Source organism: Acomys russatus, chromosome 8 (assembly GCF_903995435.1).
Source record: "Acomys russatus chromosome 8, mAcoRus1.1, whole genome shotgun sequence".
NCBI lineage: Eukaryota > Metazoa > Chordata > Mammalia > Rodentia > Muridae > Acomys > Acomys russatus.
In genome coordinates this window covers 76,015,984-76,039,204 of record NC_067144.1, presented here as the reverse complement: position 1 = coordinate 76,039,204, position 23,221 = coordinate 76,015,984, and the positions used below count along the sequence as shown (strand labels likewise).

The 23,221-nt window shown below is 48.4% G+C and overlaps 1 protein-coding gene across 1 annotated transcript in view; it reads left to right on the top strand.

Annotated features, from left to right (window-relative positions):
- Positions 1-23,221, top strand: part of Tmprss2 (transmembrane serine protease 2) — a 39,259-nt gene that overhangs the window by 745 nt on the left and 15,293 nt on the right. Inside the window, exons 2-5 of the mRNA XM_051150329.1 lie at positions 9,865-9,953; positions 12,225-12,444; positions 17,622-17,708; positions 18,453-18,572. Of these exons, the coding sequence (XP_051006286.1) occupies positions 9,939-9,953; positions 12,225-12,444; positions 17,622-17,708; positions 18,453-18,572 (442 nt within the window). The 5' untranslated portion in view covers positions 9,865-9,938. The remainder of the gene's footprint in view (positions 1-9,864; positions 9,954-12,224; positions 12,445-17,621; positions 17,709-18,452; positions 18,573-23,221) is intronic.

The following is a 23,221-nucleotide window of genomic DNA, read 5'->3' as shown; positions in this document are numbered from 1 at the left end:
CTCCAGAGGTCCCGTGCGTTGAACCCGGGGCGGTGTTGCAAGCCTGGCAGCCTTGGCTCTGAACATTCTCTGGAAAGGGCCTTGGAGGAGCTGGCTTGGAGGAGAAGGCCAGGCTGCCAGTGGCGAACTGTCAACTGGGAAGAGGCAGGCCACCCGGGCACGTGGGTGGGACTTGAGATGGTGGCAGGGTAAGCCCACGTGCTAGCTAGGCAGTGAGGAACCGTGAGCTCAGTTGAAGAAATGAACTGTCCCATGGCTTGAAAGATTTGTGTGTTCATGCCCCAGAGAGTGGGTGGCTTATGGGTGGACTTTTGATTGCTGGGAGCCCAGGCTCAGCACGGTCACTCCTAATTCAGCCAGAGCAGCGCACAGGTTTCTGGTGGCTTGTTCGCAGGAGGGGAAAGCCCTAGGCAAACCTGGAAAGCAGGGACCCCACTGGAGTTGAGCTTGCAGACCTTGCATGCCAATGCTTACCTTAGTCCAGGAGCTAAGAAAAGCCGCCTAACGTTGGCTCATTCCGCTCCAGTCGGCAAGAGCCAGGCACTGTGGAAAGTTCCAAAGGGCAGACCACTTACAAGATGTTGTGAAAATCCAAAGTGAGGTGGGGTTTGTTTACGTGGTTTGGGAGGAGGGGAGAACTTCTCCGGAGGGTGAGGTGAGGGCAATAGCAGTTTCTTTCATCTCAGGAAAGCTGGGCAGTTTCACTGGGGACCCTGGCTGCAGTGGTGGATGGTGAAGGACCTCTAGGTAGGCGAGGTTGCCCATGTCACACCTTTAACTGCCGCTACTGAAGAGGTGCTTGGGGACTTTTCCCCAGTGATCTTATTGGTCATTTGACCTTAGAATGAAAACTCAAAAGCCAGGTGAGATTTTTTTTTTTTTCTTTAATTCCAGAACTCCGGAGGCAGAAGCAGGCACATGTGGCACTCTGTGGTTCCAGGCTACCCAGGGAGACATTGAATAAAGATAGACAGAAAGAAGGAAGGAAGGGGAAAAAAACTGAAGAGTGTCACTTAAACATGAGGCAAAGTGCAGGAACTTGGGGGGTGTTCTCATGGTTAGGACCCGTTCTGGAGGGCTGGGACTCTTGTCTCAGTCTTTGGTCTTTTTAGGGGTCCCTGGCCTGTGTCCTCAGCTCATTCCTCTCCTCCCCCCCCCCACCCCAGCAAGCATACGCACAGGCATACATCGATCACACTTTAAGGCTTTAAGGTCAGCTTTCCAGCCGCAAGGTCTTGGAGTCGAGTGCCTTGGCAGTGGCGCTGTAGTCTTTGGAGGAGGAAGTTTGACCAGAGCATAGTGAGTTCTTTATAACCTGTTTTACCTCAGCTGCAGGAAGGCTGATGCAAAAGTTAGGTAGCTCGTCTGGTGCCTGTATGGGATGAGAGGGGCAGAATCAGGAGAAAGTGCAGGCTGGCTGCCTCAGTAGGTCAGTGCTGTAAGCTGACGCTCTGGGTTACAGGGTCACTGAGCGGCAAACACTTGTGCAGCTGTCCTGCAGGTGATGAAACCTGGATGTGTGAAACATGCTATTCCAGGACCATTTTCTTTATTGCCCAATGGACTTCTCCCAGCGAGGAGCCCCGCCTGGGGCCAGGAACTACCATAAAACAGAAACCAAGGAGCTAGTTAACTATATCACTCTTTCCATTGAAGTATTGAGGGAGCCTAGGAAGGCTTGAGGGGGGGAGGCTTTCTATTGCCCTTGTCTGGAGTACTCGCCGCCGAGTGAGAACCAGGAGTTTTTGAAAGCTCTGAAGAAAGTTCTACAGAACTTCTGGGAACTCCTGGTCAGTTCAAGCAATGGCAATTAAGGAAAAAAAAAAAAAAAAAAAAAAGGAAACCGGGCAGTGATGGTGCACACCTTTAATCCCAGCACTCGATGAGGCAGAGGCAGGCGGATGGCTGTGAGTTGGAGCCAGCCTGGTCTACAAAGTTAGTCCAGGACAGTCAAAGCTACATAGAGAAACCCTGTGTTGAAACCAAGATGAGACTTGATAGCATATGACCATATAGTGGGGGAGGAGGTCCCCCTCGGCCATAGACCTAGGAGAGGGGAATAGGGTGAAAGTGGGAGGGAGGGAAGAATGGGAGGATACAAGTGATGGAATAACAATTGAGTTGTAATCTGAATAAATTAATACAATTAAAATTTAAGAAAGAAAAACCAAGAGAGAAAAGAAGAAGAAGAAGAAGAAGAAGAAGAAGAAGAAGAAGAAGAAGAAGAAGAAGAAGAAGAAGAAGAAGAAGAAGAAAAAGGAAAGGTGACTGGTCAGTTGAGCTGCTGGTTAGTTTGGGTTCCTGAAAGACTGGAAACTGGTTCTGCTGGTGGCAAGAGCAAAGGAAACATCTGGGCATAGGCAGAAGAGTTCCCAGGGAGCTACACACCTTCATGGAGCCTGTCCCATCTACCACTCTCTCCTAGTTGCTCCCCTAGCTGTCCATAAGGCTGAAATCACTAAGCCTTGCTTGTCCAGGCTCCTTCCTCACTTTCTAGAAAATTCCCCAGGGGCCCTCCCAAGCTGTCCCCAGAGCCAGCTCAGGAACCTTCGATGAGTGGAGTTCAGGAGTTAGGATCAGGAGTACCATGATCCTAAGAGCTGAGAACTGCAAAGGCTGACTTGGGGAGCCTTTATGTGCAGCCCCCAGATACAGTGGACCTGGTCATAAAGGTGAGTGCTTTTATGTGTACCTCATTCCAGGGGTAACTACAATCCAAACCTGCCTGTGGGTTCTTAGGGAGGAACATGGTCGTTAAAGTCTCATATGATCGCAGTGGCCATTCTAAAGGATGACCCCTGGGGTAGGACTGGGGTTCTGGAAGGAAGTAGAGCTGGGCCTAGGGCTGTGTTCTCCCAGCAGGTGATTGGCAGGAGAAAGAGACAGGAACACATGGGGCATCTTGGACAATGCAGCTCTTGGAAGGAAAATCCATGCAGGGTACTGGTGGGCATGTATATTGTCAGGGACCCACATTGTGCACAGGGTGGACTTTCAAGAGGTCAGGGGGGGTCAGAGATTCTCCCGGTTCTCAGTGGAGGCCATGGGGGAAGGGAGGAAGTCTGCAGGCCTTGCTGGTGTACACAGGTGCGCCATCAGGCATGGGGGAATGGGCTCAAGAAGCCGGGCATGATAACAAAGCACCTAGTGTGTGAAAGGCAGCAGTGGCTTGTGGCTGGGGCAAATCACACAAGGACAGTGGGTGGATGGAAGGCTGTGACTGAAGAGCGAAGCGATGACAGGGCAGTATTTCCAAGTTAGCTGAATGGGCAGATGAAACAAGCCTGGCGTTATTATTGTTTGTTTGCCCAAGGTGCACCCTTGCTTTGCAAGGGGCACCCAGGTGGGTGGCTCAGAGCTCTTACCCGAGTTCATCTAGGATTTGAATGATCTGACCTCCAGGACACAGGAGACGGGTTTCTAGAGACTGAAAATTTGAAGGTCATTCTACACAGAACTCTGAGAAGTGTTCAGGTTCGCTGCGGACCATACATTATAATGAATCATCGGTGGCTTTTCACCGCATCTGGCCTAGAAGCTAGTGCTTAGTCATTTTTGTTCTAGAATGTTCTGGATCTTGAGCTTTGAGGACTTTGCAGTTTCCTAGCAGCTCCCATCCATCCTCAGCTAAACTTTGGTGGCAAACTTGGTTTCCCTGTGCTCAGTCAAAGTGTGTCTTCTGGCTGATTCTGACCCTTAATCCTGAGGCCAGCCTCTGGGTCTGCATGGCCTGAGTCAGGTCACATCTCCACGGAGAAGTAGCATAAATATTGCAAGGCTAAGCCTGGTCTCTGTCATATTGAGCTTGAAGTTGGAGAACACCCTTTCACTCAATCTTTACAACACCCATTTATTACTCATTATCCTCTTTAAACAGAGTGTCCTGGGCAAGGCCTTTCCCCTGCCGTGACCTGTGGCCTTTCTCCATGTCCTGGTCTTAAATGTACACTCAGCTGTAGGTACCTGTGCCCGACTTGTGAAGCTGGTAATGTCCTGGTGTGGGCATCCCATCCTGGCTGTTCAATGTTATCTTATATACGTAACCTCTAGAATTAAAAAAAAAAAGTGTGGCATATGTGTGTCTGTGTGCATGTGTGTGTGTTTGTGACTGTATGTAAGTCTCTCTCTCTCTCTATCTCTCTTTCTCTCTCTCTCTCTCTCGTGTGTGTGTGTGTGTGTGTGTGTGTGTGTGTGTGTGTGTGTGTGTGTGTACTTGAGAGCCTCTGGTCTGTGTGTATATATGCATGTCTCTGTGTGAGGTGTGTGTGTATCTGTGTGCATGTGTGTGTCTTAGTATATGTCTCTATGTATATCTGTGTACCTATGTGTATGGTGTGTGTGCATGTGTATACATGTGTGTGCATATGCATTTCTGTGTGCTTCTGTGTGTATGTTTCTGTATGTATGTGTGTCTGTGTGTGGTTTCTTTCAAATTTGCTTCTCTGTTGCTGTGATTAAGCAAATAGAAAACACCATGAACAAAACAACTTCAGAAGAAGAGGGTTTATTTCAGCTTATAGTTTACGGTCCACCATCCAGGGAATTTAGGGTAGAAACATGGAGGCAGGAACTGAGGCAGAGACCATGAGGAACTTTGCTTTGTGTCTTGTTCCACATGGCTTGCTCATCCCAAGGGTGACATTGTCCATGGTAGGCTGGGTCCTTCCACTACAGACATCTGTCTCCAGAGACTTGCCTGTGGGATGGGCAGTCTGATGGAGGGATTTTCTCAGCCGAGGTTCCCTCTTCCCAGATGAGCCTAGCTTGCCTCAAGTCGACAAAAATTAAATAGCACAAGCATGTGCGTGTGCATGCACATTTACACACACACACACACACACACACACACACACACACATTTTTGGTATGGTACAAAGGTAGATTTTAAAAAAAAATAGGGTAATTTCCATTCTAAAAAGCTTCTAATCTCCTTGGGACAACAAGGCATTCATAGGGGAAAAAAACCAAAAAAACAAAAAACAAAACACCTCAGATGATGTGGGCCTGCCTCTCCTGAGGTGTTAGTTTCCAGAGCTGGCAGTCCAACAAGCCAGGCCCAGCCACCCATCTCCAATACACCAGTGAAAGAGACAAGTCATAGCGAAGAACAGAGAAAGGAGGTTTATCCAGTGTGGCCACATTGGGAGGAGGAACAAATAAAGGGGTCCTGTGACCCCAAGTCCATGTTGGGAGTCCTTGCATGAAATCTGTGTTTAAATAGAGGACAGGAAGTGTGGATAAAGCTGTCCTGGTCAAGATACTGTCTCACATAGCCGAGCCAGCATCGTCTCAGAACTGTGTGAAATCTCTTCCTGGGAAGCAAGTCCCTCTGGCTGGACTAGGCGTCAGCCTTTTCCTTCTCCACATTGGGGTTCCTGAGAAGCTCTGGGTTTTTTGAGACAGGCTTTCTCTATGTAGTCCTGGATGTCCTGGAACTTACTTTGTAGAGCAGGCTGGCCTCGAACTCAGAGACCTGGCTGCCTCTGCCTCCTGAGTGCTGGGACTAAAGACGTGTGCCACCAGGCCCAGCTCTGAGCAACTCTTCATTCTTCCAGGTCCATTGTTTTGATAGTCTGACAGGACAAGTGTCTCTCTTTAAATATCTTCTCCCTTGCCCGGGCAGTGTCCCCATGCCCAGGACCTGTTCATGCTGAATGTCTCAGACCTCCACCCTATTACTACTGTTGACCAGCTTCCTCCTGACAGTGCACCGTGCCGCTAAGAAAAGAGCCATGTTTCTCTTTAGCGTGTTTACCGGCCGCACAGCGCGGTGACAGAGTTGGAGCAAATACGTAGATTCTGGGCATGCCTTCCCATGTCTAGCATCTCGAACAGTACCTGGCACTCTGGGGGAGGGGCTCCCATGAGAGAGCCAGCACATGCGAGGTGGTGTGTGATGACGTCAGTGGACTTCAGTTATTTCGAGCTGTCTCACACTTTTGGACGTAGGCCAGTATCAATGAGCCTGTCCTCATTTGCAGAAGAAAGGACTACAAGGCAGTTTTGTTTGGGCAAGGGTTTTTTTTACGTCACAGGAGGAGACTGGGCTGCACAGCATTGTGTCGTTGTGTGACAGCTTGGCAGGTGATTCATAGCTCATGCTGCTGCGTAACACCAGGGTGCTGTGCTCCATTCAGCTGGAGTAGGCAAGACTGCCGTCCTAGGGCCCTTAGGAGCCTTGTCTGCACTTGCTTTCTTGACCCTTAAAGGACAGTTCCCGGAAGTGCTTCCTTTATGGCTGGCTTTCCAGGGTCAGAAGCAAGCATCAGGGTTCTTTAAATGACAGGGTAGATCTCTTGTTTGGCTCGTCTTCTTTCAGTCAGTGCATGGTGGTCATAGCCACATGTGACATGGAAACCCTTGTTTAGAAGATGACCAGGATTGAATTGATTCCCTGGATTTTTTTTTTTTTTTTTTTTTTTTTTTTTTTTTGATACACCTTTACGAATCTTACCTAGCTTGGGCATCTCTCCTCTTATTCTTTTTGGAAAGCTCAGGTTGCGCCCCGCCTCCCAAGTTCATGGTAGCTGAGCTGGGCCCTCTTTATATTTCTGACTTCCATGTTTTGTGGGTCATGAGATCCCTGGACAAGATTAGGGGATGTCTGCTGGCTTCTGCTTCCAACTTCCGACGGTGTTCCCTTGACAATTTACCGCTGTGCTCCTGGCTTCTTCCTTGAGTGAATTTCGAGCACCAGTCCTCACTACTCTCAAAGGGCTCCCAAGCTGGGAAAGCTGCCAATGGATTGAATTTTCATTTCCTGAAACTTCAACCAAGCCCTTAATTGGTGTTCCGGATCAACAATGTAGAAAGGACTCAGAAGAGTGAGAGCCAGTGCAGCTAGGCTCTTCTGGAAGGACACTGGGACAAGGAGGGGCCGGGCTAGAAGTTATGGAGGGAGGCAGGGTACACCAGGTGGATGTTCAGGTTAGAGCTTGTTATTTACAAATCGGCAGTACAAAAGACACACCCGTGGGCGACAATTGCAGCATTTTTAACAGGCTTAGGTGTTTCCCCTTACGTTTTAAATGGTGATTCTCCTACCCTGTACATTACTCGGCTTCCTTCTTAGACCCAGAAAGCCTTTGACTTTAATCTTAGAAAAATCTAGACTCTTGCAACATGACTTGCTTCTCCTATTTGTTTGACCTACAACTGAGGAAATGAATGACCTGGTGCATCTCCACTGTGACCTGTTCAGTGCTCAAAGCTGTAATCCTCTTCCTTCACTGCAGGGTGTTGGTTTGGGGGCTTCTTGTGTTTAGTGATCCAAATAGTAGCCTTGCTTAGGAGTTAAACGGGTGCCCCTGTGCTGCCTTCAGAGACACTGAGCTTTGAGAGCAGGTGAATTTCTTTCTCATTAGCGTGGAAGAATTTACCAGTCTGCAAATGTCCCCAGTTCCTGTCAGCAGTCTTTAGAATTGCTTCTTTGGTGGTGTTTGGGATCATACGCATGGTCCTCTGTGTGACTGGCAAGGACTCTGTCATCAAGCTATGTCCCTAGATAAAATTAATTTTATTTAACTACGACTAAGGTAACGCTGCATACCAACACCAATCATGTTATTGTAACTTTACTCAATGCTTTTCTTTTCTGTCTTGCTAGAGAACTGAGGCATAGGAACCTCCCAGGTCACAGCTAGGAAGAGACTGAATCTAGGTTGGGACCCAAGTTCCCCCTAAAGCCCAATCCTCAGCGTCCCAGCTTTTGGCTATGCAGTGCTGCCTAGTGCTTTCTGTGTACCTGCGTGTCAGGCTTGTGTGTGTTTGTCTAGTGTAATATATACATGCGTATGTGTTCATGTGTGTATAGGTGTGCACATACATGTGTGCACATATGGAGAGGTGGATGCTGGGTATCTTCCTCAGTCTCTTCCCACTTTAATTGAGGTAGAATATTTTACTGTTCCTGGAGCTCACTGAGTGGGCAAGAGTATCTACCCATGTCCTAGGGATCCTCCTGGCTCTGCCTCCCTCGCACTAGGATTACAGGTGGGCCCCTCCATGCCCAGGCTTTTCTGGGGATCTGGGATCCAAACTCAGGTCCTTGTGCCTGCTCAGCAAGGACTTTGCCCATTGGTCATCTCCCCAGCATTGAATATCTGGACCTTATTGGTGAAAGGGGCTTATTGTGACATCCGAACTCCTTCCAGCCCTCCCTGGCACATCATCTGGTGAACAGGTGACTCCCCAAGATGGTTTCTTAGAATAGTCTTGGAAGGGGTGAATCAAAGCCCTCATCGAGAGAATATCAGTGAAAAAGTAATGCGACAATCCCCATTAAAGCAAGGTGAGAACTAACAGATCCGGGGACATCTCAGCTGATGGGTGGACCAGGCAGGGAGCCAACGGTGAAGAGACTGCTTGGATTCTCAGTGCAGCAAGAGAGAATAGGAGCAGAATGTCTGTAGACGGGAAATCAGTAAGAGAGGAGATGGGTAAGAGGGGCCTGACTTGACAGGGTTCGTGCAGAAGGCAGGCCAGGCTCACCAGGTGTCCTGTGAGGATGGCAGAGAACCAGGAATCTGCTCAGGTATTGAAGGTGGGGATTCTTAGTAAACTGATTTGTCAAGGTTTCACTAAACCACATTTCACAGAGGTCCTGAAGCTTGAGAAGAGAGTCTGTCCTGTAGAGGACAACGAGGGGAAAGCTGGCTTCCTTCTGTAAGCGACCTCATGCTGATGGCCTCTCTGGTTGCTATTGACTTTTGCGCACCTGGCTACGTATGAAATGACTCAGCGACTTCTTTTCATACCCACACATGGTCGAGTTGGTCAGAGCAGTTAGTTCGGCATTGTTTTCTGGGGGTGTATGTGTAGATCTTGCCCCCTTTCTTCCTTGTGATGAATAGCTGACAAAGCAATCTACAGAAAGAAGAATTTATTAGGGATCTCTGTTCAGGAAATACATCCATCATGGCTGGAAAGATGTGGCCCAGGACCAGCTCTTGTCTGCAGCGGTGGGAGCATGAAGCTGCTTGCTGACATCTTAGTACATCAGGAAGCAGGACCTCTAGCCAGAAGTAGAGCCAAGGAGTAGAGCTTGCCTGCAGGCCCAAGTCCCTTGCTTATGTTCCAAAGGCTCTATATGCCTTTCCAAAACAGCATGACTAGCTGGAATGCCGTTCGCATCCTAACTATAACAATGTGTTGTAAGGACACGTTATTTCCTGAGGCTGGGGAAAGCCTGTGAGGCTTTCTGTAGAAGAGTCAAATGCAACCCATCTCTGGTGTTCAGTTGTAGGCTACCAGTTCTGTGCGGGTGTCTGCATGAGGACGCCTGTAGAATTCTGTGGAAGGCTTGTCTGATCTAGTCAGGGGCTCCTCTGCTGTTCCCATCTCTGAAAGAGCCCCCTCTTCTGTGAACATTTGCAGTGAGCCTCATCTTAGCAAATGTGTCCACAGGGTTTTGTTGTTTCTTTTTGGTGGACCTTGAATGTTTTCCCCCCATGAACCTTCCTTTTGGTAGATTGTAACTAGGAGGAGCCATTACTGTCAACCCTGTCCCCAGAACCATATAAGCACTGATGGGCTTGGAGTCCCAGACTCAGCCCTGGGTGCTCCTCTATAGGAGGTCTCTGTGCCTGTCTCCATTCCTTCAAGGCCAGGCAGGATCTCCTAGCCACAGTAGTTAAACTTGTGACCCAGTTCCACTCATGAGTTCCTTTGTACTCTAGAAGAGGACATTGGATCGCATGGCATAAACATACCAGGAATAAAGAAAGACACAGGAAGACGTAGGACGAAGTGAAGGCTCAAGGCCGGGCGGAACGGCAGCTTGCTCTGGTGCAATGTGACTTTCACCCAGAAACTTCCAAAGCTACAGTGCACTGAAACACTACTGTGTGTGCTTCTTTCCTGCAGGTCACCTGGAAGAAGCCAGATACTCCCCTCCTCAAGCCAGATACTCCCCTCCTCATGCTGCTGCCACAGCCAGGATGGCATTGAACTCAGTAAGTGGTTAATTCTTAACGTCTCTGGCCTTTTCCTTGTTCCTTCATCCCTCTGTTATCTCCCACAGGTGTCCATTGGTAATTTTAAAAGCCCTGTGTAGAAACAGGTGGCCCTTTGGACGTTGTTCAAGGCGTTTGTATTAGTCCCAGTTCTATTGCTGTGAAGAGACACTGTGACTATGGCAACTCTTATAAGCAAAAACATTTCATTGGGGACCCGCTTACAGTTTCAGAGTTTGTTATCATCTTGGTAGAGAGTATGGTGACATGCTTCCGGAGCAGTAGCTGAAAGTTCTATATTCTGGTCAATGGGAAGCCCATCCCCCATGATGCACTTCATCCCCAAGGCCATACCTTTCCTTCTAATCCTTTCAAAGAGTTCCATTCAAATACAGGAGCCTACGAGGACATTCTTATTAAAAGCATGACAGTTATTTTGGAAAGGGTGAGGCGGGGATGGAGCCCAGTATGGCACAGAGTGTCTGGAAAGCCAGCACTGCTGGGCAGAAGCTGGGACTGGTACATTGTGTGTGCTCCCTTCCTCCTTCAAGGGCAGTAGGCATGGATACCAGAGAGACAGGATGGAGCAAAGAGTACCAGTTTAGGGATGAGAGTCTGTGCTGCAGCTGTCAGTGCCTGTCTATCAATAACTGGGGATCAGCCACACCTGAGTAAGGCATAGGGCAGTCCATACCTGCGGGGAGCCCACTACCCAGGGCAATAAAAGCAGTTGTCTTTGTCATCCTTAAGCCTGACCAGTCCACCTTCCACCTTCCACAGTTACAAATACTTACTGGCTAGTAAGAGCATTTTTCTAGGTTCTGTTACAGACACACACACACACACACACACACACACACACACACACACACACACACACACACACGTCACCAGTGTACCGTTTTCTGAGACTCTGGTACTTAGTTTTTTTCCAGGACAAAGTGCTAAGTGTGTCTTGACATTTCCTGCTGGGGAGGGGAGCACATTCTTAGGTGGTTTGGGTCTGGGCCAGGCACTCACCTGATTTTGGAATCTGGAGCTCTCTGTCTAGATGAGGGAAGACTTTTACTGTCCCACCACCCACTCTGGCTTCAAGTCATAATCTTTGGACTTTTGAAGGAGAGTGCTAGTGAATTATTAAGCACAGATTACTAACCTTGGAGGGTTCATGCTGCCCTGCTTAAAATTCTCAACCTTTAGGCCAGGAAGACAGCTCTATAAGGTAAGAGATGACTTGTCTTCAATCTTTAGGACCCACAGGGTGAGAGGAGACAACTGATTCTCACAAGTTATCTTCTGATCCCTGTTTATACACATGTGCAATGTACACAATAAATAAATCAGTTTTAAAAAAATCTGAACATTTAGTGGTCCCTACTGAGGATACCTGTTTCTGGTGGATGGTTTCTCTGTCATTCCTGAGGCCCAGGAGAGAGCCTCAGCAGAAAGGGGGCTGGAGAAGTTTTGGGTAAGAAACATTATTAGACATGGATGGGAGTTACCGGGCCTCTAGGAGGGGTCCAGCCACTAAGGGAATGAGGAGAGCAGAAATAAGAATGCCAAGCTATGAAGCCCTGAGGGACTGAAAAGAGTGTGACTTGGGAGTGCAACCCTGGGAAGGCCCTGTGAAATGGGCTAAGTGAAAGGATTGACATCCTAGCAGAGGATCCTGTCTTTCACATTTACATAGAACATGTTTTGACCACCAAGTTCCCCTGAAAGGTCACCTGCGCCCTCAGCACCAAGTTACACACTTTATAGGGATGCTTACACTTGAGCTAACAATCCCCTGGTGAGAGCAAATGGGTACATGCCTGCCAAATACAGCTGCATAAGGGAAATGGCCCAGGGAGAGAATGGCCAAAGAAGACTGCATCTTGGACTTGCTCCTTCTAGAAGTTTCTCAGCTCAGCTGAAAAATGTGTGTTTATTACACTTGAGGTTGCACACAGGACTTGAATGTGTGTGTGGGGGGGATCTCTTCAGCAGATGAGCTATTCTGAACTTTGACATCAGCCTAGCTCATGATGTCATACCTCATGGCTCACGGAGGAGGAACCAGAGCAATGGGATTCTAGCTCAGTGACTTTTGACCCCAAACTTGTATACATTTTTTTCTTTAAATTTTTTCCCTACAGAATCTCAATTATCAGTCACCTTTTCTTTCAAGAACAAATAATGTCTTATGGAAATATAAATTAATGCTGATTTTCTAAGCCTTTAGGGCGAGTGAGTGCTGTAACTGATGTCTCTCCCTTTCCCGTTGTTTAGGGACCACCTCCCGGAATTGGACCTTACTATGAGAACCATGGGTACCAGTCTGACCACATCTATCCTCCGAGGCCACCTGTAGCTCCCAATGGCTACAACTTGTATCCGGCCCCGTGCTACCCGTCCCCAGTGCCCCAATATATCCCGAGGGTTACAACGCAAGCTTCAACGCCTGTCATCCACACACAGCCCACGTCCTCAGGGACACTGTGTACCTCAAGTAAGACTCTTTAGGATTGTGCCACAAGGGACAACAGTTTCTGGGTCTGCCTGCTCTTGCAGTCTCTTGGTTTTTTCACCTTGTCACTAACTGCATTGACAATAGGGCCAGTATTTCTTACCTGCCTTCTGCTCCCTGCCTGGTCAGTGCCATGGGCACTAGATTCACCTGTCTTTTACAGGAAGAGACCTTCCTCTCCCCTTGGCTTTTGATGTAGCACCACTGTGTGCTTGCCCAGCTCAGCTGGACGTTTAGGACAAAGTTTCTCAGTCTCTTCTTTCCTCTGTGCTTACAGATGTGTTGTCTTGAATCAATAGTGAGCTCTCAAGGTTGGGAGTGAGCTGTCTTACATGTTATTGATATGCTCAGAATACAGAGGGTCCAAGATTAAGGTACCTCCTGTGACTATCCAGAGACCTGTCACCACCCTCTTGCCTCCGCAGGTACTTGCCCCGCAGAAGGGTATTTATCCCTGATGAGGGGGTTTCTTCCCTTTCGTGGCCTGCCCATATACTTCCTAAGGGAGCGCGGCTGCCCCTCCCACAGCACAATTGCTTTCCCACTCCTGGTCACCTCTCTTATGTTCAGCAGATACCCTGGGAACAGCACAGAAGTGAGGTGTCTCCTCCCTAGTCCTGCAACCCCAGAACAGTGCTGAAGATTGAATACAGAAACCAAATCTTGTTACCTCTCCTTTGGTCCTTTCGTTCTTTTTTCTTTCTTTTAGTTTTTTTTTTTTCTTTTTTAAAGATTTACTTATTATGTATACAGTGCACTGCTTGCATGTACACCCGCAGGCCAGAAGAGAGCATTAAGTCACATTAGAGATGGTTGTGAGCAACCATGTGGTTGCTGGGAATTGAACTCAGAACCTCTTGGAAGAGCAGTCAGTGCTCTTAACCTCTGAGCCATCTCTCCAGCCCCTGGCCCTTTCACTCAATGGATTTACTCTCTATATCCAGATTCTGGAGCCCCGTGTTCCTCCACTTTTTAATTAGGCTGTTCTCAGTGTTTCTCCCTGGTGTGAAGGGCAACAGTGGCTCTACTGATAAGCTATTTTTCAGATTTATTTTTGCTTATGTGTGTGAGAGCGCGTGTGTGCATTACATGTGTGCAGGCGCCTATGGAGGCCAGAAGGTGTTGGATCTTCTGGAGCTAGAGTCGCAGGTACTGCAGGTGTTTGTAAACCACTCCACATGAGTGCTGGGAACTGAACTCGGATCCTCTGGAAGAGCAGTAGATGTTCCTAACTGACGGACATCCCTCCAGATCCACATAAGCTTTTTAATGGATAGTTTCTGCTTTATGAAATGAGCACCTGTCTGTGCATGTATCATGAAGTGAGTTCTGTGGCCTCCCATCACTTCATCAGCAATCAATTGATCGGCCTTAGGCCTCAGGAATCTGTCTGTACTATTCCTTTCTGCCTGTCCTGCTGCCCCCATCCTATTTATGTCCCACCATTTGAGCCCCTTCATGGCTCTTCTGTCCTTTGCTCTGCTCCTACCTCTATTCTCTGGCCCTCTTCCCTGTCTCTATGAAGCCCTTTCATCTTAGCCCAGTCAGGCTCAGCTGGGTGAGGCACAGAACGCCTGGCCTTCACTCACCACAGTGGCTAGAAAAAAGCCAGTGCAAGGGCCCTGCTGGCTGCCAGAAGCCGAAGGGCCCCATGTTAGGCTGCACCTCCAAAAAGACTGTTCCCCTTCAGTGGCCAGCCCAGTAGGCAGAGGGTCCCATTGTACCCTACCAAATGCTTTTACCTTCCAAGGGAGCAATCAGGAAGTGACAGACATGGGAAGAGGAATGTGTTCGCTTTCTATCAGTTGCTTGGATATAGGAAGGGTACACACTAGGGTGTGATTTCTCACTGTAAACATGCACTGTAAAACCTCTGGCTGGGCTTTGATGTCCAGGATTTCAGACTGGAGTCTTGGGCTTCCCACCATTAGCCTGCCAGACGTACAGACTGATGCCATGCCCCATGGACTGGGAAGTAATTTTATTTTATTATTTTAATTTTTATTGCACTCACTTTGACAATGTTTTTAAAATCACATTACTGGGGTTGGAGTAATGGCTCAGCGGTAAAGAGCACGAGCTGTTCTCACAGAGCATCTGGGTTCCTCTACAACTCTAGCTGAAAGGGATCCAAGGCCATCTTCTGGCCTCTGAGAGTGTACATACACACACACACACACGCGCGCGCGCGCGCGCGCGCACACGCACACACACACACACACACACACAGAAAAATGAAAAAGAGAGAACATGCTGTTGGCATGTAAGACATCAAAACATCTACATTTTTTTTCTAGATTGATCTTAAGCTCTGAGCCCGTGCCCTGTGTTGTGTTGGCAACACTCATTCAGAGGTCAGGAGTGAAAGGACATTCTGCTTTGGGTTCATCTGTTTGCTTTAGCAACTGTCATGGAGCTCTCCCATTTGAGTGGCAGTGTGTGCACCTGCAAGAGTTTCTTTGAAGAATTCAAAGTCAACAGCCTTGTGGTGCAGAGATGCTGTAGGGCTGAGTCAACGCAAACAGGCTGTCCTGGTGAGGATGGATGCATACCACAGTGGCCCAAGCCTGAACCCTGTGAGGCTGTGATATGCAGACCACAGCTAGTGACAAATTCCTGTTCAGAGGTGAAACTGGGGCTTATTGATGCAGACATGGTCCTGAGCAAACCAGCCAGATTGTGACTCCGCACATGCCCGGACCAGATGTGAAGGGCACCTGATTTAATCTCCCTTACTCACCAGACAGGTTACTGATTTAGTGTTTGTTTTTTTGCCCCTGCTGAGCTAGGCTCCTGAACATGCCTGGCAAATGTTTACCTCTGAGCCACATGGCCAGCTTTAAGCAAGTTATTTTATCTCAGATACAATGGCATGCTGTGTTGCCCTAAGAGGTAATTCATCAGGTGAACCATCAGGAATTTCTCCTGTGGGTTTCTTGGTGGCTCCACCCTGGTGCCTGAAGGCACAGTCACCCCTCACTGTGTTTTGATAAAAATCACTGCCTGGTGAGGTTTTCAGACCTGGGCCTCCCCTGTGAGCTGCAGGGAGTACACGTTGCCCACTTTATCACAGATGCACAATCCCTGTTGATGAGTTGAGGACCAGTCCCCAGGAAGTCTTTGAGAGCTCTTTATACCATTAGCAGGATGCAATAACAGAACCATGTGAAAGCAAGCCTTCCGGTTCTAAGCAAATCAGCTTGAGTCTTTTAGATCCAGAGCCCAACCTGACCATGCCCTGCTGTCTTCTGAAGCACAGTGCATGTAGCTGGGTCCCCTGGCCTGAAGACACTCTCTAGCCTGGGAGGGTCAGCTTCAGTGATATTTCCCCTGCCCTGTACCCCATCATCTCTCTATCTTTCTTCCAAGGGAAGCTCCAGGGACTCCAGCAGCTGGGACTTCACCTGGAGAGGGAGTTGCTGGGAGTTACCAGGCCCTCACTGTCAGAGGCCAGATTTCAGACCCTGCAGCGTCCCTTTCTGATATCTGGCTTTTTCTTCTAAACCTTGATGCTACTTTTTTTGGCTCAAACCTCTGCCCAGTAGAGCTGCCCCTCTTTGTTGTGGCTAGAAATCAGTGAGCTGTTGGAAAACAATTCTCTAAAATATTTTATTCTTAGCTGAATTTTTATTTTATGAGTGCCTGCACATATGTCTGTGTACTGTGCACATGCAGTGCCCACAGAGGCTAGCAGAGTGCACTGGGTCCCTTGGAGCTGGAGCCAAGGATGGTTGAGAGTTACCAAGTGTGTCCTGGGAACTGCACCAGATCTTCTGCAAGTGTAACAAGTACCCTTAACTACTGAGCGATCTCTCCATTTCCGTCTTTGTTTTTGTCCGTCTGTCTGTTTGTTTTTAACATGTATTTGTTTGTGGGTGAGACACCACACAGTGTGTAGAGGTCAGAGTCGCCTGTTGGATTTGATTCATCCCTCTCCTCCCACCATGTAGGTTCTGGGGACCAAACTTAGGTCATCGGGCTTGGCAGTAAATGCTTCACCCTGCCAAGCCATCTTGCCAACCTTACTGTGGCAACTGAGTGCCTCAATTTATACACTTTAGCTTAAGTCCTCTTCATTGTGATTACTGAAAGTGTAGGTAGCAGTGAGTGGCTAGTGTCTGTCCAAACCCACAGGGCTAATTCAGCAGCTTTGGGAAGGGCAGGTGATCTGCCAGGAGCTCCCCTGGCAGCCCCATGATGCTTTGGGGGACAGCATCCTGTGACTCATCCTTGTCACTTCTGAAACCAGGCAGCTCTCCTCTGTGAGATTTTTTTTTTTTTAATGTGAACGTTGGCCTTCTTTCAAGACCCTTCCTGAAGTGTCCTGTTGTTTTAAGAGTTTAGTTTTGCAGGACTTCATTTCAAATGGGAGCTTCGGCTTCCACTTTCCCAAGTGATGAAGAATCTCAAATGGTGCCCTTAGTGTTCAAACTGACATTTGTACATGTGTGGGCAACACTATTTCTTGGGGGTGGGTGTAGCTCAGTGGTAAAGCATGTGCCTAGCATGACTGAGGCTCTGGGCTCGATCCTTAGCAGCACAAAAACAAGTGAATAAATCAGCGTTTTGGTTTTTTTCCCTTTCCTTATATGGTATATAAATGGCCCCACATACAGCAGCTAAACTAGGGTTTTTTTTTTTTTTTCAACTTCATGGCAGTGTGAAAGAATACTCGTAAAATCACTCTATTTCTCAGTTTCAGTGTGGTATTCAATGAGGTGCATGCAGAACCCGGCGTCTTATTATGAACAGGGTTCTAGGTGGGTGGCTTTCCCAGCTGTAGGTCATGCGAGGGTTCCTAAGTGAGTTTAAAGGTGCCCAGATTAAGCTGGGCTGGTGGCTATGTGTGTAGCGAGTGCCCTTTGGACTTGGACTTCTGATCTCCTACCCTTCCTGCTTCTCCTCCTCCTCTCTGGTGTTTTGGGATGGGACCTTGTGTATTCCAGGCTGGCTTTAAGCTCCTGTCCCTGTCTTCCTCATCTCCTGAGTACCGGGATTATAGGCAGGCACATGCAGTCATGCCCAGCTTGACTTGTGATGTTTTCAAGTTGAGTGACTCTGTGGTAGCTCTGTGGGATGCTGAAGGGCATCAGTACTCCAAGCATGACGGGAGGTCCCTCTTCTCACAGCACTGACCTGAGCAACCCTCTCTTCTGCAGAGACTAAGAAATCGCTGTATCTCGCCCTCACCCTGGGCACTGTCCTCGCAGGTGCTGCAGTGGCTGCTGGTTTGCTTTGGAGGTTCTGTAAGTTGTGGGCTGGGTGTTGCTGCTGTGTGCATGGCTGTGACCATGACACTTCTCCCCAGGCTGGAGGAGCCGCCTGATGCCTCCCAACTTTGTTTTCCTTGTGGGCAAAGCTGCTCTTTCCTCCCCTTTCTCCACGCACTGTTCTCCCGTGTGTGCTCCTGCTTCCTCTAACCTGTGGATTGTGGAAATCCTAAATTAGTCCTGCCATCCAAGTACCAAGCCATGCTGCACCCTGCTGAGCTTCTGAAATTAAGCGAGACGGGTCATGTTCAAGGAGGTGTAGGCATAGCCGGACCCTTGTATTTCACCGCACAGCTGTGGTGACCTTGGCTGGCAGTCCCCCTCCCCCATGCCACATCTTATAATTGAAGCCTCTGTTCTTGCCCTTGTTCTGGGGTGATGCAGACTCAGGGACACCCCATGGCTCCTGAGGCCCACTGGATGGCAAAGAGGAGGTGTGAGAGCTCCCCATACCCACGGGTCCTCCCCATTGGCTCTGCAGAAAGCAGTGCCCAATCCTAGCGCGCTCTCTCTCTCTCTCTGTCTCTGTCTCTCTGTCTCTGTCTCTGTCTCTCTCTCTCTCTCTCTGTAGGTGGCAATGGCACGCCCTTTCCTTATGAGAGGTGGTTTCTCCTGCTCACTGGGCTTGAGGGTGAATGGCAAGGCTCCTATGTGGGCTCGGCAGTTCCTTGGACGCTCAGCCTGATGAGTTTTCCTTCCTTTCTCCCGATCCAATGCCAGGGGATAGCAAGTGCTCTGCGTCAGAGATGGAGTGTGGGTCTTTGGGCATCTGCATCAGCCCTTCTCTCTGGTGTGACGGGATATCACATTGCCCCAACGGAGAAGATGAGAACCGGTGTGGTGAGTTGGCCCTGGCTGAGGAAGCACTGGGCTGTGTATGTCGTCTGGCCACAAAGCAGCAGCTGGGGGACAGCCAGGCAGGTGCTTAGCGTTGGCTCGTGGTTGTGTCTCTGGCTCTGCACACAGAGTTGATGGGGAGGTGACAAAGCCAGCAAAGACACATGCTCCCGACTACTGTTGGACCCCAGTTAGAACAAAGTTAGGGTGCACTATGCTGGGTTTTAAATGAGCTCCTTTAGGGTCTTTTCCACAGTGACATCAGTGAACAAGTGTATCTGCTTTTTTTTTCTTTTTTTCGATTATTTACTTAATAACTGACAAGCTAAGCTTGCATCACATTTATCGTGGCATCAACTTTCCTGCCATACACACAGGGAGTAAAAAATATTTTTTAATTTTAAAAATAAAAATGCAATAGTAAAACTTTAAAGAAATGTTGCCTTGTGCCTGTATCATTAAAAAGCCAGACAAAGCAAGCGCTAGTGAGGACGAAGAGAGAAGGGAGCCTCTGAAATTGTCAGTAGGGATGAAATACATCTAGCCAGTAACGCAAAACAGTACGAAGGCTCCTTGAAACCACTAAAACAGAGTTGGCACAGGAGCAAACAACCCAGCTTTTAGAAACCACCCTGAGAACCCATCGGTCAGTGCACGTGTGAAGAAACGTGGTCCGTGTGATCGATTTTTGAAGCTGGCTTAAGGGACAGTCAGGAGGCTGGGTCCAAGAAAGACACCTGAGGAGCAGTGCTGTGTTTATATTCTTTTTTTGTTGTTTGTTGTTTGTTTTTGGTTTTGGTTTTTGTTTTTTTTTGGTTTTTTTGAGGCAAGGTCTCTCTGTGTAGCCTTGGCTATCCTAGACTCTTTGTCGACCAGGCTGGTCTCGAACTCATAGTGATCTGCCTGCTTCTGCCTCCCGAGTGCTGGGATTAAAGGTGTGCACCACCATGCCTGGCTCATATTCTGAAGCTGACCTTTTGACCACCTGGCACTGCAGGCCAAGCCTACTGTCTGCCTGGTGTTTGCTGCATGTTGAAGGGGTAGTGAGGTGACAGACCCTCTGTGTCCCTGGCTCTGCCTTGCCACCTGAAATGGCAGCTGGCGTGTCATGTCTTGCTCTTCCTCTTTCCTCAGCACTCATGGCCCAAGCACTGCCCGCGGCCAGGGCCGCTGTGGCTCCTCTCTGACTTCTTGCTAAGTGCAGCTGCTTCCCAACCCAGGAGCCCCATTCTTCTAAACGGGAAGTTCATATTGTTGTCAGACTTTCTCCAGAGGTCTCCCGGGCTTTGCCGTTTCCATCAAGTGGTCTCCAGTCCTAGCTGTCCAGAGTGGGTTTTGTATATTCTAGGCTGCTTTCTGCTGAGCCGTCACCTCCATACCCCTGTGTGAATTAGATTCTGTGCTGTTGGTCCTGGCTTGGATATGTTCCCAGGAAGGAGCGCTGGCCCCTGGGGCCCAGCTGTTGGCCCACTTGAGTGGACTGATGCCTGTGTGTGCCCCCTGGTCCCTCAGCAGCTGCGTACTGATTGCCCGCGGCTTAGGATGACTTTTTTCCTTTCTTTGGGCGACAGCAAGTGTCTTAGGTAAAGAGGGCAGTGTCTGCGTTGAGAATGGCTAAGGTGCCATGCGCAGCACATGTTCCTGTTTCTGTATGTGTATGAGCAATAACCTTTACTACAGGGGTTTTCTTTTGCTTTTATTGCAACACTGGGTGGAACCCGGGCCACACAAATGGCAGCCAGGCATTCCTCGACTGCCCTACATTCCCACGCATACTTTTTTTTTTTTTGAGGGAGGGTCTCTCAGTCACCCAGGCTGGTCTTACCTCAGGATTCACCACCTTCTGAGGGCTAGATTTCACAAGTGTACCCCAGTGTCCTGGCATCGAGAGGGGCTCTCTCCATGTTTAAGTTGTACTTACTCAGATGTTTTAACGGTTAATGTACCCACAGCATAGATCAGAATGTAAGAACGGCAAAGGATCTACAGTGAAAAATAATCTTAGTGCTAGCCAGGTATTATGGTACACGCCTTTAGTCCCAGCACTTGGGAGGCAGAGGCAGACAGATCTGTGAGTTCAAAGCCAGCCTGGTTTACATAGTGAGTTACAGGACAGACAGAGCTACATAATGAGACACTATCTCAAAAAATAATAATCTCGATTCTACTGACATACCAAACACACATCGCCTAGACCATATACACATGCACACATAATATGCTGTACACATTGCTACATCATGTGTCATATGTTCACATGTTAACTTATACCACATAGGCCATGTACACAGTCTACATACACATCACTCATATATACACGTATGTATATCAGATACACACAGCATACTCTGACACATGAACAATCCCAATCATTGCACATACACATATGTCTACACATATAAGGCACACACATACACTCACATACACACAAAACCACATATTTATACCTGTCTGCATGCCTCCTTGGGTGGCTGCTTTGAGATTCTCTTTGAAACAAAGCCATTTCATTTTTCATGGGGATCTGAGCCCAAGTCCTTTGTCCACAGGGTTCATGGCTGGGCAGCCCACTTGTGTTGAAATGCTGCTATCACTGGTCACTTTCTGGTGGTCAGTCCCGCCTTCTGCCCAGGATGCAATGCTTAGGTTGTGAGTGGACAGTAGGAGGCCTTCTTAGGAGTTGAGTTGCTGGGAAGGCGTCTCTGTGTCTGAGGCTTGAGTTTGTGCAGTTCTCATATAGAAGGGCAGATGACCTGGCGTGGTGTGTGTCCCGTTTAGCATACTTTCACTTGCTCACTTGTGTCTGCTTTTAAATGTGACAAGTCTAAAACTTTGCATGGAATCTAGGTGTGGTGGTCCCAGCACTTAGGAGGCAGAAGCAGACAGATCACTGTGAGTTTGAGGCCAGGCTTGTCTACAACGCAAGTTCCAGTATAACTGGGGCTACACAGAGAAACCCTGTCTTGGAAAAACAAAAACAAACTAACAAACAAGGGGCACACGTGTGGAGCTTTCTCCTCCAGGTAGGGTGTGTTCGAGCATGCATGAGCATCAGAGTCCACCAGTCCCTGGATCATCTGACTGATTTCACTGAGTCTTTCTCAAAACTATCAGAAGAAAAACTGAAGAACTGTGATGTGACTGTGGTCAACAGCCCTGTGATAAGTGTCTGAGAGTCACTGATGGAGCCAACCCTAAGAGCCCTCACTTCAGCCTAGAGAAAGAACCTAGCACAAGGGAGGGAGGCAAGCCTCTCAGTTGGTAGTGGCGACATTTTGTTAACCAAATCGTCACCTTGGACACCACAAACATACACTTTTACTTATCATTTATAGCTCTATAAGACTTAGAAAAAATTCTAACATTAAAAAGAAAATTATCTCCTGGGAGCCCGTTCCCAATGCGCTGCCTCCCTTTTCCCTCCTTGTCGGTGCTGGAAGGCAGACAGGAGAGAGGACAGCCAACTTTCACATCTCTGTCCTTACCCCACTGCATGCAGGCAGTTCCATCACTAACTGTGGAAAACAGTTTCAGCAGCATTTAAGCACTTTAATCTTGAAAGCACTGTTAGACCTGCAGAGAAAGGCCACCCTGCCTCCAGAATCACCCATTAACACAACACAACACTGGTCACTGGACCTTGTCCCTCCCTGGGAGCCAGAACTGTGAGTTTGTCTTGAATTTATCTTCCCCTGCTGTGACCATATGGGTTTTGATATCCTTGGCTGTGTACTTAACGCCCAGCATTCCCCGCCCTAAGCCTCCTGTGCCTGCACATTCCTCTTCCTGCAGCCTCAGATCTTTGGCTGTCTCCATAGCTTAGCTTTCCTAGAATGTTCTGTGAGGTGCAGACCTTTTGGATTGTCTTTGTTCTTTTTGCAGTATATAGTTGGGATTTTCACGGGGCTCTTCATGGCTTTATGGTTTCTTTTGGGTACTGAGTGACATCCTATTGCCCAGCTTATAGCAGAGTTTTATCTAGTCACGAAACACACATGCTCTGTGATGTCACTCACCCCCTGTTGGGCCACAGAGTGTTCACTCTCTGGGAGGGAAACCTAGGGGGGTCAGGCTATTTGTTCAATGAGTCAAGGCAAGATAGAGGAGAGAAATGAGCTAAGGCTTGACCAGATCCTGTTGTTTCCCCTGATCACATAGCCCTGTTCATGTGCTTTTAAACTCTGCAGACGGGTTATAATGCAGAATGTGTCTTGGCAGCGGAGTCTCTGGTGTGGCATTGTTTTACTAGGTTCTTCTCATGAACTCCTTACCCCTTGGGTGACCCACCAGTTACCTAGAAGTCTGCTCTGCGTTGGCCATGCTCACCGTTCTACCAGCTAACCAGTCCTTTGAACGCTGGGCTATGCAGATCTCTCTGAGGACAAGATCTGAGTAAGGAAAAGCCTGGCTGTGTTTAAATGGGTTCACTCTTTAAGTGAAAGAGCTGGTGTCTTTTCAAGCAAAACGCAGACAAACAGTTCAGCATTCACGTACTGATGCTGGGGCACTTGTCAGGGCCCTGGGTGCTCTGCCAGGGTCTAGGATATAGATGTGAGAGCAATTTGTTCAAAATGAGACCTTGATGGGGACTTGGTTTTGCTCTGTATTTTATTCATTTTTTTAAATAAGTGAGCTATCATTTATAGCCTCAGAAC